Below are 17,022 nucleotides of genomic sequence, written 5' to 3'. Positions count from 1 at the left end.
TTATTGAAATAAACAAAAAACAGCTGTTGGTAGTGCCTTTTAAATTCTAGCCTCTCTCGCACACTTATCGCATGCGACTTTCTTGCGTACGCCAGAGAGCGAAACCGGTTGGTGCGCTGTTAGCTCGCCAAATGTTAACCGATTGGCTTCGTACCAAAACGCGCTGTTAGCCCGCCCTCTCACGTGTAACTTCTCATGCGAGATGCACTGTTAACCGCTTAAGGTTAAAGTTGCGGCTGTTAACTGCAGCCGAAGGAAATTCGAATGTAAGGAAAGTGGCTCGTTCGCCTGCTCGCCAAACGCAGGCGGTTAGTGTGAAAAATTTCTTTGACGGAGGCGGTACTCACGCGGCTGTTCTCACGCGCATGCAGATGCTCTGTTATCGGCGCTCATCGAGATACAAATTTTACGTAAAGTTCGCTGGCCAATTGGAGGAAGTGCGCGTGCTGGAAAGTTGTGCGTTTTGGGCCATAAAACACAATTAAAAGTGCTAACGAGTGGGCGAAGCCAAGTAACCGAATAACCGAAAATAAATTCAAACAGCGAACGCAAAGAAAACAAGCTGTTACGGCTTTAAAGATTTTATTGGCCCATTGTGTGCGTGTAATTGCCTTGATTGATAACCGCTGACAGCGACTTTTGCACCCATGTAAGCGCCCAAAATTCAAGAAATTATATTAAAAGCTGTCTAGTGGCAAGTGTGACCAAAGTGCGTTAGAATTCAATAAGTGAAGAAGCAGAGGAATTCGGGCGCTCATTCCCCCGCTTTTTTACGCTTTGTTAGTGACGAGTGCGAGTTGAAAAGTTGAGGAATTTTCAATTAAAATTACACACAGAATCAATGCAATTATAGAGACGATTGCAAAGTGCGCACTCGATGCAATAAAAGCAATCGCTTTAATGGATTAATTGAGCCTGAAAGAAATTCCTCGACATAATTCCAAAGTTCCTGCAAAGAAGTTGGAAGTATCTGTATTGCAAGTGCTGCTCCACGAAAAGGTGAGTTGCCGGAATAATTTGTAATTGCAGGGGATGCAAGGATTGCAGATGCACTTCGCTGCATTTGATTCTTATCGGAATGGGATAGTTATTATCTCAGTATAATTATCCAGAATTTCTGTATGACAATGTAGTTGGAGGGTTAATCTAGATATGCTCAAGATTGATGTAGCATATTGTATTGTATCTTTGATAGATATCTATTGATCTGTTGGTAAGATACCATTTGAAGCTCTTGCCTAAGAAACCTGCTTCTTGATAGAATAGTACAAATTGTAAGGGTGCGCCAACAAAAAAATAAAATTAATGACTCGTCCAAAATGAAATGCAAATTAAAAAGATCCATTGAAGGTGTCAATAGACTAGCTGCTTTTCGGTAGTCTTCCTGCCTCTTCCCCTTTACTTCCTCAACTTTTTGGTCAATTTGATGTGGGTCAGAAGTGCATTTTCCGAATGCCAGGCAGGTTTGATATTTTTCCTCTTCGGATACCATCTTACCATCTTTCGCAGGAACCCAACCCATGAGTGTTGATTAGCATAAATGTACAGAGGTTGGCATCTAATTAAAGTGAATGCTGGTGTTGCGTTCGCTGGCTGCATTGAATTTCAATTCAAGTTGGCGGCAGTTGTGATCAGTTTCCCGATCGACTGTCTAATTATGCGGCGTGAAAATGCAACGCATGTACAAATATTATTGCTGCAGTTGTTAACAGTAATTTCTAGTTGCCAGTTTTGTTTGCCTTTCGCTACGTGCGTCTATTTAAAGTGGATCTCGAATCGAATCGAACATTATTGAAACAGCTTCAAGTGGCCCGCAGGCAATTGTTTAAACACAGAACTTTGGCTTTTTGTGGAATAATGATGGATGCAGCCAAAACATTCCTCTCAAGTTTGTTGAGCATAAAGGCAATGTTTTCGTATGAGGAGAGCTTAAAGAAATTAAACAAAAATTGCCTTAAAAGGTAGAAAGAGTCGAAACTGTAAATTTAAGGTTTTTTGATGCTGCACATACTTAATAAATTGTTTATATGGCCATTAAAATGTAACTAAGGCAAGGTCCTTGGGTTTCACCTTAACCCAAAGCTGTCTCTAGAACATTGTTCTTCAAAATGCATTGCATGTGTGGGTGAAAATCTGGTTCAAGTGCCTGGAGAATAATTAGTGAATGTGAGCATCGCATGTGTGTTGTCAAGTTGACGGAAAATTGTGTAGGAAACATTCTTAGCAAATATTTACGTAGAAAACGCAGAAAAAAAGGAAAACAGCGCTCTCGCTGTGCAAAGAGTTTACCTCAAGTGGACTTTCAAGTGGCTCGGAAAACGAAGAGGGACCTGAGTTAATTAAAAAAAAAGAATGAAGAAAAAACGACGGCAATGGAAATTGCTTTTTAATATTTTCAACAAAATGCAAACAGATTTCCACTTACAGATTAGCCCAGCAAGAACATGAACACTGCACCTACACACTTTATTGAAAGACAGGGGTTAAGAGCCACTGGAGTGAGATGGCAGACCCACGTCGCTATAGCTATGCTCTATCTCTTTCGGCCCGGATGACAGCAACTGTCACACGTTACGCATTAGCGATCTTGCCTCTCCCTCTTTCCCCAGATCCCCGTCTTTTTCTTTTTGTATACCTATGCAATGTTTGTGTAAGTGTTTGTGTCGGATCGCAGCCAGCTGACACAACTTAGCCCAACTCCGCCGAAGGAAAGTGTGAATGAGATGCGATGTGAACTGCATTAGTAAATCGCGTTAAGGCGACCTAAGTAAGTACTTCGTGCACTTCCGCTTTGGGTCTTTATGTTGGATTTGTCGCCCAGTTGGGGAAAGTGTCAGAGGTGTTGGCTCGCATGGAGTTATGCCCGGAAAATGTGGGCAAGCAGCTGCATTTTCATTGGAGGATATTGGGCAAAGAAGGTGTTCTAAATGTGCACTCTTTGGGTGTTCAGATATAAAGATTCTTGCCTTAAGCTATACTAAAATACGTTCATTATTCGAATAAAGCACAAAGTAGCATTTTTTTAATATATCAGATATATAATATACTATGTATTGTTTTTTTACTATCTCTCTATATAATACAAGTATAATAGTGTACATTATATTATACATTATATATTTAAGGGTACTACATTTTGGCCTATGGCAACTCTCAGATTTCACACATATGTTTATTCATAAACTTATGACTTTTCTGACCATAAGTAATTTGATCTTTTAAGCGAATTTATGACTGCGTTTCATTTCTTGCTTTAAATAATAACCGATTTTAGTTTTACCACCTGAAACAACATATCTGCTTAGCCATTGGCCATTAGATTGAGCCGCACCCAGTCTGAAAACCATTTGAATGCGAAATCCATTTGTGATGTGAATAATTCCACCACATTACAAACTTGCCTTCCCCTCAGTGCCACCACTTTGGCGATTTTCCCCGATTTGCCCGTTTTCCCCGCAATTTTCAGCTGCAATTGTGGTGCACATTCCGCTAGGCAAGTGGTTGCATTTCGGTGGTTGCAAACGGCGGTCTCGGCGGTTTCGTTTGCCTCTCGTTTCGGGAAAGTTGATTTGTTTGAACTGATTATGGGCATGTTCGGTGCGGTTTGCTTTGACTTGCTGCGCCAGATAATAGTTTTAAATAAGTTTGGACTCGAATTTAATTGGCCAAACTAGTGCCCACCACATCGCAGTGGATATGTGGATATCTGCCCACTCCAATTAGGCCAAAAGACGGGCAGGCGGAGGACTCTGTGACAAATATGCGATGACACGAGAGACGTGACTTATCTGCAAAACACAAGGCGTGCAGGGATGAGTATCTTCATCTTCATCAGCATCTCCATCTTCATCGTCATCGGGTCTGGATGTCATTCTGTCTGCCCGGTGTCAGTGGGCATTAAAAACTAAACAAATTTCATCCATCCTACTCGTGCTGGGAAATGCTGTGAAGTTTTCCCTTGCCCAAGCTGCCCAAATTGCCCAACAATCTCACAGATGCCTACACCTGTCGTCCGACTAATTTATATCTCGCAGATAAAGCATCGCATGACATGTGGTCCATCTGTACTATCTATATATATATGTATGTATAAACACACTCAGAGTTATGGCCCAAGTTGACCAATATGAAATCATTAAACAACGGCCACAGAAAAGATGACGACAGGCAAACAAATTTGTTTAGAGTCTTGGTAATTTGCATAATTGAGTTGGAGTGTGAGTATTGTGAGTTGTATTGTATTCGGTTACAGATCCCCAATAGCCGATAAACAATAAAGTGCTGGGCAGGCAAGGTTGCTGACATTTTCCATGGATGTCGTCGCACAGATCTTTTGAGTGATTGAGTTATGGGCGAGATTTTCAGGAGATTTTTAGGAGATTTTCTGGCATTAGGGTTTCACATTTTATGGCCGTGTGCGTGGGTACAATTAATTTCGGGCAATATTGCTTTTCAAATTTCATATGCTTTTGGTCATACGTCGGATTATTTTTCAGATGAAACAGATAGGAATTATGTAGGGGGCAAGATGTGAGGCAATAATAAAGATAATGGCAGTCGAACAATATAAATATTAGCCGTTGATTGAACACAGAGATTGTTGAACTGCTTAATATACATGCTCAATATTCTGCAGCGCTTTCATTTATGATCTTCTATTACTCAATTGATATATTATTGTTTCCTTTTTAAAACAATATTTCAAAGAACCATTTAGGGAGAGTCATTACCAGCACATCCTATTCGAATTACCTCAGGATTGATCTATTCCACGTCCATCAAACGCCTTATCCATTTCAACTGCACAGCAACTGAGAACCTTCCATCAAAGTTAACTGCATTTTTATCGACTCCCGAGCGCCGAAGGTATAATTTCTGAGTAATCAGAAACTGGCCACTCGAACTGCCCATCTGCCCACAACGATTACACAATTTGCATCCGACTCACGTCCAAACATCCAACTTGAGTGTCAGGATCTTGAGTTTAGCTACTGGCTACTGGATGGACTGCGAGCGAAAACCAAAGTAAAGCCAAACTGCAGACCGAGACCAAATAGAAAACCGAGTTAAATTATGATAAAGCCCGAGTGGCAAACAAAAAAACCCATTCTCTCCAGTGGTCTTTCTTCGGGTTTTATATCTTTGCCAGCCGCCTCGACCGCAAAATGTACTGACCAAATGGCTCGGACAGAATAAAAAAGAGAGAAAACATTTTTGCTAAATGCAGTTTGGCTGCAGATTAGTGCGAGTTGATTATTTACTTTGGCTTCAAATTGTGCAATGCAAATAAACGGTCTGCAGCCGCAGCCGCAGCATTATTATGTTAATGGCAACGAAATGCAGTTGCATTCGCAGCTCTGCAGTTCTGCAGTTCTGCAGTTTTGCAGTTCTCGGTTTCTTGGACGTGTTGCCCATGCGGGTCGTAAATTTAACTCCAACTCCGCAAATCTAAAACTCCACAACTCCGCAAATCCACAACTCCAATTCCGATTCCCACTGAAAGTTTCCAGCCGCGAAAAGACCAAAGTCAGCGGCGTCCTGGCGATGCATGTTGATTATTTTTATTGCAATTGACAAATGTCGGGGAAAATGCCAATGCAAAACTCTGGCGGCGGGTAATTCTTTTGTAATTGGCCAGCTGCCGTTGGTTTTTCACTCGTTATTTCCGACTTTTCCATACATTTTGGCAAAAATAGTGTGTGCACTTGACTGATTTGTGGGAAAACTAAAATCGTAGCATGGTTGAGATTCCGATTTTACTGTAAATATTTAGAAGCGAATTTGAAGCCATTTTAATGGCTGTTATGAAAACACCCCACCTCAAATTCTTTCTAGACAATGCTCCACCTTGGGCTGCTTTCAACTTGTATCTTCCAACGATTTCGCACATAAATCTTCTGCTTTTTGTAAGCCATCACATCGTGGGTGATCTTCCCTTTGTGCGAGGCACACAAAGCGCATTCCATGATTGATTATCTTGCTATAATTCATTAATTTGACACCCACGCGCATAAAAAAAAGCCACCAAAATCGATGGGTTTCGCTGAATATTTTAGTAATCAATAGATGATTTCAACCATTTTGGCGTAAACTCGTAGAAGAAATCCGTCAGTTGGAATTGAAGTGAGGGAGCTGCATGATGATGCGCCCGCATTCGCAAAGGCAAAGGCAGTCTGAAAAATGATTTCTGTCGACTCACGATAAGAGTTACAATGGTCCCAGCGAGTTTATCTTGTCCTGGCAATCGCGTTCGATTATTAACCCCCATAAACAAGGGACTCGCACAGTAGCCCTTAACCCCTCACACTGCCACAGCCTTAACCCACGGCGTTCTGTGCCTCAGACTTCCCATTTTCATTGCCAAGCGCCTGTGCATCTCATCTTCTTGTTATTTAACATGCACTCGAAAAATAAATAATTATGAAAATAACTATTGCAGAATATTAAGTTAAATACAACAATGCACATTATAATATATTTAAATATAAATATGAAAATACATTTTATAAGAAGCCTAAACTAGCCTAAACGCATTTTCTGTCCGTGCACTGTGTGCTTTTCTAATAAATGTTTTTCAATTTTCATTGTGGTTAGTAATTTTTCCATTGCTCATCATGCAACTCCACTCCATTGTTGTTGCTGCTGTCTGCGGCTTTTCGTTGCAAATGAAGGAGGCAGTGGGGAAAATGCTTCATCATCGACTGGAGGCCAAGGCCCAAGGTTCGCCTTTGTTGGCTTATTGAGCCGTAACTGCAACTTTGTTTGTTCTTTCTCTTGCTACATTTTTTTTTGTTGTGGTTTTCCTCGTTTCTCCTCCTTTTTTTTGCTGATTAATCATGCTTTTTTTATGGGTTCGCTGGCAGCTGTTCTTGGGGCAGTGAAAGTGGCCCGAGTTAAAATTTCTTATATTTTGATAACTGAATTAGGCTTTGCGGGAAAATAAATTGTTAGAAATTTGAAGTGGTAAGCTTGATTATATGTTTGTTCACAAAAACCTTGGAAGTTACTTTTCATAACCCAATTACAGAAGAGTGTATTTACAACCCAATATTAGATGTGTTTATTTTTTAAGTAATTAATTGAATAGATGAATTTCTTCCAAATGCTTTCTTAACTAATTTCCAGTAGCACCCAGATGTTCTAACTATTTTACACAACTCATCTTCATCTGGCTTTATTTTGTGACGCCCTTTCCCATTTCCCAAAAAACCAATTGCCACAGTCATCATTTTTCACGGCATGCCAAAGGCACCCGCTTTTCCTGTCAAAAAATGTTTGTTTTTTATATTTTTCGAAGTTCTCCCTAAAAGGAGTAGAGGAAGGTGACCAGCTAATGCCGTGTCCTACCATTATATAATATCCACTTTTTATTTTGTGCCGTCTCACCGAAGCGAAAATGTTATAAATCATTCGCGTGGGCATATTTTTAATAGACTTGTTACTTGTGTTTCCATTTTGTTGGCCCTTTTTGTCTTTATTTCTTTTTTGGGGTCGATTGCGGTTGTTGTATCTCAGTTAATTAAATGCCAGGCTAGTTTGCGATTTTGAAAAGGGTTTGGGTTTTGGTTTTCGTAATCTTTTAATTAGCAAACATAACTCCTTTTTCGGTCATTCTAACCTTAACTCTGTTTCCTCTTTTTTTTTGCAGGTGAGTGAACTTTGCGAAGGGATAACAAGCCAGTAAAATGATTCAAGTAAGAAAAGTTTATAATCAACTGGAAAAAAGAGAAAATCGCTCGTGGCGCAGCGTCAAATCAAGTGAAAATCTTTTCACACCCAGAGATACAATAGAAGAAGACGAAGCTGGATTGGATGGGGATTTCCTTTTCCTTTCGCCCCAGCAAACAAAGCGGTTTTTGTGTGTTTTGAGTGACAAAACCGCAACAGACATTGACTTTTCACTGGTCTCCCACTCCGGTATCCCTGTAAACTGAACACTGAAACTGAAAACTTTAAAGAACCGAAGCCAGGAACATTGTCATCATCATCATCATCGTCATTGTCGGCATCAGTCAGCCCAACATTTCCTTCCGCTTGTTAGAGGAGGTTTTATTTGGGGCTTTTTCGGGGGATGGAGTCTGAAGCTTTTCTCCTTTTTTTTTTTTGTTGCAAGCGTCACATTTGACGCCCCACCAAAATGGGGGATTAAAGGGTGTGGGGGTTGCGGCGAAAGTTGCGGTTGATGGAGCGTGGAGGGGGGTGGTCTTCTGGAGGGTCTTCGGTAACTACCTTTTGGCATATGGTTAAGTTGGCTTTGGCTTTGCGAGTCCGCACGTGATTGATGGTTCTTCCTGTAGTCCTTGCATATCCCTTTTTTTTGTATTCCTTTCCCGGATTTGCGCCTGCACCTGTTGTCGCACCAGTAAACTGGAAAAGTTGCCGAAAAGTGAGGGAAAGTCTTGAAGATTTTCCCTGCGATAGGGTGGAGCTCTATAAAAATGGAACAGCCCATGGGGAAATATCCCTTATAATGCTTGTTATTGCCATTTCCTGTTGGGTTTATTTTTTCCCAGAAAAAGAGACCCCAAGGAAATACAGATTATAGGACTATAAAATATTGGGTGGAAAAATAAGAAGCTGAAATGAAGAGACTTTTTCAAACTGCACAAAGCTGAATTATTTCCAATTTAGAATATCTATGAAATACCTTTAAGACCTATAGAAACTGTTCTCTACTTTCACTTTCTACCCGCTCATTTTCCAGCTTCTCCAAAGGGCTACTCCCGACATGGAAAACATCTCTAAATCTCTAAACAAGCTGCGTCTCATTTCTCAGCTCTCGATTCTATACTCCAACATTCTCCACTTCCGAGACTTGTACGTCAATGTCAAACTTTGACAGATGCCAGCCGGCAAAGAAAGCTGGAAAAAAAACGAAGCACGGATTTACTTTTATTTTATTACTGTCATTGTAGCTCACTGCCTGCTTCTTCTTCGTCTTCGTTTTCCGGGGAAAACCTTTGGGTCCAAGGTTGTGCTGGGGCGATGAAAGGGGGGAGGGGACTGGTGGGTGGTGGGTGGTTTCCACTGCCGTTATGTGGCTTTTGGGTAAGGATACATGGACGTCGTTATCCCTTTTGGCTGCTTTATCATCCATCTGCGTTCACCCTGCGTTTCACCATTCACCATTCTTTGTTATCTGCTGTTTAGTCAGGCGGCGGGGAAATGGGTGAAAGTCTTTCGTCCTGCTCCTTCGCTACTGCTACTACTACTAATACTACTCCACAGCAGCATTTTGGCCAAGTCGTAAATTAAAAATGGCTTAATATGTAAATCCTGCAGCTTGCCGCCGTCTCTTTCTAGGGACGTCTAGCGCACTGGCTCTTTCGCACAGATTAGTTTTGTGGATATTTCAGCTTACGCCTGTCCCTGTCTTCCCATCATCCATTCATATCTCTGCATCTCCATCTTTTGGTCATCGGACATGCTGCGTGCATTGTGGGGTTAATGCTGCTGGGTCCTTTCAACCCCACATGTCTGCTTATTTGCCTGGGTGTTTTTGTTTTTCTTGGCTGTTGCGACATCGATATGCTTGTGTTGTCATTTGTCAGCAACGTCGCAAGGATATACTCGTACATACACTCGTATGCAAGTGAAACTCCTTGCAAAATCAACTTTTTGAAGTCCTTGCTGCTTAGCAAATTGCATTCAGACTTCTTTAAAGGCTAAATTAAAGTTGGTTATGTATAATATCCACTTAACAAAAGGTAGTTGACTTTATCTATGTGTCACACGAACCCCGTCCCATTATCCTTGAAATTTGCATTAATGGCCACTGTGCATCATTCCAATTTTCCGAAATGGATTGCTATTAATTTATTCCCTTTGCAAATTGCTGTGTCATTTAATTTCTCTCTTCCCCTCCCCCACCGCTTTTTTTGTTCTTTTCATATTTTCCCCGCCAATTTGCATTTCCCACTGTGTGAGTGTGCGTGTTGTAATGCATTTTAGTAATTATTTTAGCTGCTTTTCACTTTCGCTGAGGGCAGTCATTAGCTTCTGAACTGGGCGCTACAAAAATGAGCGAGGAAAATTGTACAAAACTCTTTGCGAACGCTGCCATCATTTAATTGCCTTTATGACTTAACTAGATGGAAATTAATGATTATTATTTATCAAATTAATATATATTACTTATTGCGCGACTACAAAGTGCAGAAATCGGTCTGGCTTTTTATGGACTGTTGATATATAATTTAATGGATTTTTCGATTAATTGCATTGAAACTGCAGCAGTTAATTACGTAATCACAGAATAATCATCATAAAATATAGCCTAATAATAGCCTTCATAAGAACATTAAGTTTGTGGAACAACATAGTTTGCAATGATCAAATGGACGAATCTTTCAACCATTAAACAATATTTTCCGACAGTCGCTTCTGCTCCGATAAAACGGGCCTCTGAACTCGAAAAGTGCACAACAAATCCCGATTGATGCACATCATGGCCCCGGCATTATCGAACTCCCCGCAGTAGTTTGGAGCCGAGAAAATGGTGATCAGCTGCCGCTTGGCGAAGAACTCGTAGCCATCCTCGACGACCTGGTGGCCCCGGCAAATGAGATTCAACTTAAACCTGTGCAGGAACGCACTGACCACGTCCGAGCCGAAGGTGTGACTGACGCCCCTTTCGTTGGGACCCCAGCCCATGATGCGCAGATCGGGATCGGACCACAGAATGTCGCATATCAGGCCGGATTCGGGGATTTCGATGGGTCGAGGGATTTCCCTTATCTGCTGCATGCTGAACAGATGGGGACTCAGGCCGCCGTGGCAGCAAAATATGTTATCCTCGATGATCGCCGCCAGCGGCAGGCAGTTGTAGCAATCGACAAAGGTGCGCCACAACTTCACCGTATACCGCCGCTTGCACTCGTCGTAGAATCCGTAGAAGTGATTCAGGCTGGAGCACTCGTGGTTACCCCGCAGCAGGTAGAACTTGGTCGGATGCCTCGCCTTGAGGGCCAGCAGCAGGGTCAGTGTTTCGATGGACTGCTTGCCCCTGTCCACATAGTCACCCAGTAGCAGATACACCGAGTCCGGCGGATAGCCGTTGGACTCAAAGTAGCGCAACAGGTTCAGGAACTGGCCGTGTATATCTCCGAGTAAGTTAATCGGAGCCGGAATTTCCAGCAAAGTCGGCTGCTTTAGCAGCACTTCCCTGGCCTGAGAACAAACCGCTTCGATTTCCCGCACGGAAATCTGAACCACGGAACCATACTCCCCAATCAGTTTCAGTTTGGCAATGATCTGGTCCAGATTGATACCCTCATCGAACTTGAGAGTGCGATTTTTGTTCGAGGCGTTGCCCAGTAGCTTCTTCATCATATTGGCGGCAATTTTGAATTTTGATTCGCTGTTAAGTGTGGGGTAAGCAGGGCTTTCGTTTCATGTCCAGCACTATTTATTTCATAGTATTTTTGAGAGGAAAATCAAGGTGGAAAAATGGGAAATGTCCAATTTTATTTGTTAATTCTGGAATATATCATTCTCGTGGTTGTCCAAATTGCTGGCAAAAATGGCCCAAGACTAAAACCATTTTAATGCCACATAACTGTCATTTCATTCAATCAACCAAATTTGAAGCACCAGTCTATGCTAAACGGACCACGCCCCCACCCCTCCTGCTGTCCGCCTCCCGGAAAATCCCGCCTTGTAAATCCCCTGTAAACTCCTCGCCCATTGTCAGTGCGCCCTTCATCTTTGTGTGAGCAATCGCATCCGTTGCTTTTATTTTTCAAATCAACATAATGGACACTTTGCCCCACGGCAGCTTCATCCAGTCACCTCGCACCCCCCTTTTTGGCCATCCCCACCCACTCCGGCCATGTCCATGCATATACATATATAAAGCAAACAGCAAACAAAAAAAAAAAAATGAAAAATACAAAGGCAACTTCAGTTTTTGGGCTTTGACAGCTGACATAGAATGCAGAAAGAGAGCGACGCATTTTCGAGTGGGTGGGCCAAACCCCCCCTTCCACCAGCTCCATACTCCGCCCTTTTTCCTTGGGGTGGATCAAGCCCCTCGCTCTCCCCCCAGACCACCGTTTTCTTAAGCCAAACCTACCGCAGATGCAGATTCTCCTTGCTTTGTCCTTTTCTTCTAGTGCACTTGGAATAAATAAATAGAAAATGATTGGTAATAATTTTTTATATTTATATTTAAAGCACTATTAAAAACTAAATAAAAACATTACATTTTTATTGTATCTTAGACTATTGGTACGAGTAGAACATTGAAAAATCTCTTGAAATTGTACATATATGCACTTTACGAATTTTGGCTTTATTTCTGCCAGTGTATGTCCGTCTCGCCGCCACTCATTACACATTTTGCTAACTGCAACACGGAGTGTTGTTGCTGCCGCTCTTGCCAGTTGTCATGGCAAGTGTCACAACAGTCGCCTGCATTTTGTTGATTTTACGAGCATGTGACAGGCTGAGATTCTGCGAATGCATCAACATCAACCCAACCCCAAACCCAACACAACCCCAACCCCCCCAAACCATCAACCCTGAACTGAGGAATGGAAATTGAAGCGGAGCGGATGGGGAAAAGTCGGAAGCGGGCTGCAAATGTAAGTCGTGTGATTAGTAACGGATTCCGCAAAGGGCGCTGCGGAAAAGTGGTTGGGGCAGCCTGCCCCTCGCACTCCTGGCCTAGACCCACCACCCCCTCTTTGAACTTCAGCCCTGATCCATCAAGCTGACAAGACCATTGCTGTCCACACATGAACTCTTGTTCTTTGATGAGGAATATTTTTGCACATTGCCTTGACTTTCGTGGTGTTTAACTTGCTACATTTTATCACACAACTAAAGAAATTCTTTTGTACATAGAACATAGTAATGCTTACTTAAGATAATGGTTAATAGTTAGTTATATATAAAAGAAAGCCAGTTTTAAGATAGTGTATTTACCAGTCGAGTTGCATGCATTACCCCTTCTTGTGTGTTGTGCAAGTAAATATTAAAATATTTCACACGGACCATAATCTCTGCACTTTGCATTTAGAGAAAGACGAAAAGCGTAGAATGAGAAAGAGATTAATATTTTTGGATGAGCGGCTTCTGTTTCATATGGTAAACACAGCTGGAACCTTTCTCTTTAATTTTTGGTGGGGTCCAGCTGAGTTTTTGCTTATCTAATGCATTTCGCCCCTACACATTGTCCGTCTCCCTCGCACCGCCTTGCCATCTCGCTCTTCCGCTGCTCTTATCTCTGCAGATGATATTGTATTCCCGCACACACGAATGCACTGAAAAGAATTGTGCTTATAAGCAAGCCAGTTAAATGTTGTTAACCGTTTTATTATCAAGACTTGTAAATAAATTGGCTCGGCCTATAATTAATTAATTTATTTAGTTTGCGTTTTAGTACTTTATTTCTGGCGGTAATTCAGCAGTGCTCCCTCTCCCTTACTCCTTCTGCTTGTTGCTGTAGTTGTTAATTGCTTGCTACTTTCTTCAGTTCCCCCTCTCTTTCTACAGCGCTCTCCCCCTCTCTTTCTACTGTTAATCACTGCACACATGAATGCGGTAGTTGTTGTTGGCTTTGCTTAATGGGTTTTTATTTGTTTATGCATGTATGAGTATGGGTATGGGTATGAGTACCAAGATGAGGGATGCCCCCCTGCTGACCACTCCACATCCTCCTGCCCTTCCATATCTACTGCCATCTCCCTCTATTTATATTTATCTTAGCGATAGTCGTCGCTTCTGCATTTTCAAGACCCATGGGAATTTTTACAAATGTTTTCAACGACAAGTGCTCTTTGCAAAAGAGCAAGATGGGCGGCTTAAATTTCGAAATTGTTAATACTTAAAGGGGCGTGACAGGAAAAGTTTTTTTGATTTTTGCCCTCTTAGCTTTGGTTATTAATTATATGTTTGTTTTGGCCCTTTGAAGTTTTTTTGAGTTTCGTTAGGGGGCACAAAAGTTGGGCGTAAATGTATAAGCCAACTGTTGTATACGTGATTAATCATTTGCTTAAGTGCTCCACATTTTGAAAATCTTTTCTACTTGTAATTACAAAACGCATTGATATAAATAATTTCACTTTTTTCGTTTCTTTACAATCCCTTCTTTTACTGAACAACTAATTCGTGTTAATATTAATATGTTGGAGCACTTATGTACATTAATTTACTTACGCCATAGAAAAAGTGTTCTTCCCCCTGCTTTCATAACAAACCATCAATCAAAGCCGTTGAGCATCTACATATGACATAATCCGAATCAATTAATTTCTTATAGAAGAAAAAAATTCGGATATAAATATCAAATTTCCCTCGGAATTTTTTCACCCTACTATGCCCCTGAAAAACATTAAATACAGCTGTATACAATCGAAAACTTAATTAACATTGGACCGAAGGGAAATGTCATTTCATAATTTCGATTTCTGACATTTTCCCGGGGTGCGATTGATGCAGTTTTTGCGGGCTGCGACTAATTAACACATTTATGGAGTGGCAAACACGATGTACAAATATAGGGAAACTCTACTTCCTACAGCCCTCATAAATACAACACACATATGACTATGTGTGTGATCCGTTCCTGTTTTATTGGAAAACCCATCCGAATGACCCCGAGCATTCACATTTGTTGCTGCGTTTGTAATTATGCACAAACCGAAAGGGACAACTGTTGACATTTTCAATTGTCCGCACTCGTGGTGACCCCAAAATGTTTGCTAATTAAGCAATCAAATAGTTGGCGCTATGCTAATGAAAGTTTTCAAGTGCATTTTTTCCAAATGTATTGGACTTTTTTAAAGTTATGCTACAGCACGCCCTGGGCTGAAAAATTGAAATATATATATACGAAATTCAGAGACGGGCGGTTAAAAGTTCAAGAGTTCAGCGAAAAGATACGGACAAAAGATACGGACAGAAATACGGACAAAAATCTGGACGAGGACGCGGAGACTTGTGCCGCCAAAGCTTTTATAGCTGTCCCCGTTCACACAATGCGGTCCGAAACAAATATAAATCAACTTCGGGGTAGGGGATTCCCCCACCAGTTTTCACTGTACGGCGAGAGACAAAAGATCCCGCCAGACAAAAAAAACACAGAGTGGGAGATAGTTGCTGGTTTTTGTTTATTTATTCATTGATTTTAATACACTGCCGCAGACAGGGGAGTGAGAAACTTCTTGTAAATGGAAATGCATTTTCGATAAACCATTGGAAATTGATTTCCCCCCGCCAACAACACCTTTTCACCCCTTCCCCAATTTTCCGACTAATTGTGCGTGCTCGTGTGTGTGTGTGTGTGTATGACGTTGGGTGGCATTTTCTTGTTCTTTTTTGGAAGCTGCTTTGTTTAGCTCACATTGATTTCCAGCTGTTTTCCCCGCTGCTTGCGGGAAATTAATTTCCCCTCTAAGCGGATTTTCATTGTAATTTTAATATGCCCTTCTCTGCGGCTGGTGCAGTTGTTGTGCGCTCTTTTATTCATTTTATGGCTATTTTTATGTTTTAATATTTATGGTTTTTAATGTTCCATATTTAGTGGTTTCGTATGACTGCTGCTATGCACACGAATCTCCTGTTCCCGATCCCCTCCCACAACCCGAAACAGTTTCTCTTTTATAGGCTTGTTCTGCAACGGAAATTGATCGTAAAATCCCACACTGACTCCTAAAAAAGTTCACACGCTGATGGGGGGAAAACATTAGTTATCCCACAGTAAAGAAACTTAAAACTTTTTTTTATGAATCTAGTGTAAAATACTTGTTTAGTAGAGATATTAGTTCCGGGGTCTTGCTGAGTAGCTACAAAATCTATTTAGCTTACGTGTTAAGTTAAGATACAAAGTTTATTAGATTCTTACCACCAAAATCATAAATATGTTATGCTGAAAATAAAAAATCATTATCCTGCAAATTCGTTTTTGAAGCACTCAGTATATTCCCATTTCTTCCCAAGTTGATCCCATCGAAGTGTGGCTGCCTCTCCAGTTGTTTGCACTTAGCCAACTGGAGTGTAAACAATAGAAGCCGAAGAATAAGAAAATGTAGTAGCTGGCCATAAAAGCAAGTGCAACACTTGATCAGCTTAAATCAAACAAAATGAGGAATAACATTTTCACTCACACTTTTTTCGCATTTCCACTCACCACTCACCATTCGCCGCTAACAAGTCAAGTCAACTCGACGTGTCGGTGGGCGGCAAAAAGGGGCTGGAAAAGTGGGCGGAAAAGTGGTAGGGGTGCGGTCGTTGAACGTCCAAGTCGCTGTACTATACCATACTAGATGTCTCTGTGCACGCGCTACTGAGGGGAACTGTTATATATTTTCCAAACATTATAGCACTTTACACTTTTCACACGCTAAAATAATATTTTCCCGTGCTCTGCAGGAAGAGGAGCGATGGGACGCAGACTTTTAGAACGAAGTGTTTACTCTACTCCATTTGGCCGAAACAGTCCGTAGGGGGGGAGATCCCCTTCCAGCCAATGCCCTCTCATCCTTTTGAGTGCTAGCTGTGCAAACAGCAAAGGGAAACAAAAGCTGAGGGAGCAGCGCCAAATGTCAAGTAGCCGTCAATTGGACAGGACGACATGGGCGCCAGGAGAAGCTGCCTGGGCGCTTTTGGGCCAGAGCCTAAAGAGCCAGTGAGTTGAGACAGTTGTGTTAACCGCAATTGGGCTCACAGAATGCTACCAAGAGCCCAGAAATGGGCCTCCAACTCTACACACGGAACAATTTTCCTAACTAAAGCCATAAATAAATGAATTGGGTGGAATACCTTACTTACCAAATCGGATTCGATATTTTAATTACATTTTTTAATGTCCAGGGTACAAGCTAGTACATTACTTTTTAAGACATGTTATAGTTCATGTTTTTGCAGTGTATGTTAAGTGCTTGCATTTTATCCTGGACGCCTTGTCTTCGCCTTTTTGCACTTCGTCTTTGGGCAAACAGTTTTTCCGTTGACTTTGCTTCCCCTCCTCCCGTCGCTTATGTAGTCGGTTTTCCTCGCTTTTCCTCGAATTTCCACGCC

The 17,022-nt window shown here is 41.6% G+C and overlaps 2 protein-coding genes across 3 annotated transcripts in view; one reads left to right on the top strand and one right to left on the bottom strand.

Moving 5' to 3' along the window:
• The first annotated feature begins 322 nt into the window (after window positions 1-322).
• Window positions 323-17,022, top strand: part of LOC6530549 (leucine-rich repeat and immunoglobulin-like domain-containing nogo receptor-interacting protein 1) — a 76,793-nt gene continuing 60,093 nt past the window's right edge. For both annotated transcript variants that reach the window (XM_015196426.2, XM_039372128.1), the window contains exon 1: window positions 323-999. The gene's annotated coding sequence lies outside the window, so the exon portion shown is untranslated. The remainder of the gene's footprint in view (window positions 1,000-17,022) is intronic.
• Window positions 10,168-11,514, bottom strand: LOC6530550 (serine/threonine-protein phosphatase alpha-3 isoform). Its single transcript, XM_002091429.4, has one exon. The coding sequence runs from the start codon at window positions 11,329-11,331 to the stop codon at window positions 10,357-10,359; it is 975 nt and encodes a 324-aa protein (XP_002091465.1). The 5' UTR covers window positions 11,332-11,514; the 3' UTR covers window positions 10,168-10,356.

The sequence above is a fragment of the Drosophila yakuba genome, chromosome 2R (genome assembly GCF_016746365.2).
Source record: "Drosophila yakuba strain Tai18E2 chromosome 2R, Prin_Dyak_Tai18E2_2.1, whole genome shotgun sequence".
In the NCBI taxonomy this organism is placed as follows: domain Eukaryota; kingdom Metazoa; phylum Arthropoda; class Insecta; order Diptera; family Drosophilidae; genus Drosophila; species Drosophila yakuba.
The sequence above is the reverse complement of the archived record's forward strand: the minus strand, read 5'-3'. Positions and strand labels throughout refer to the sequence as shown.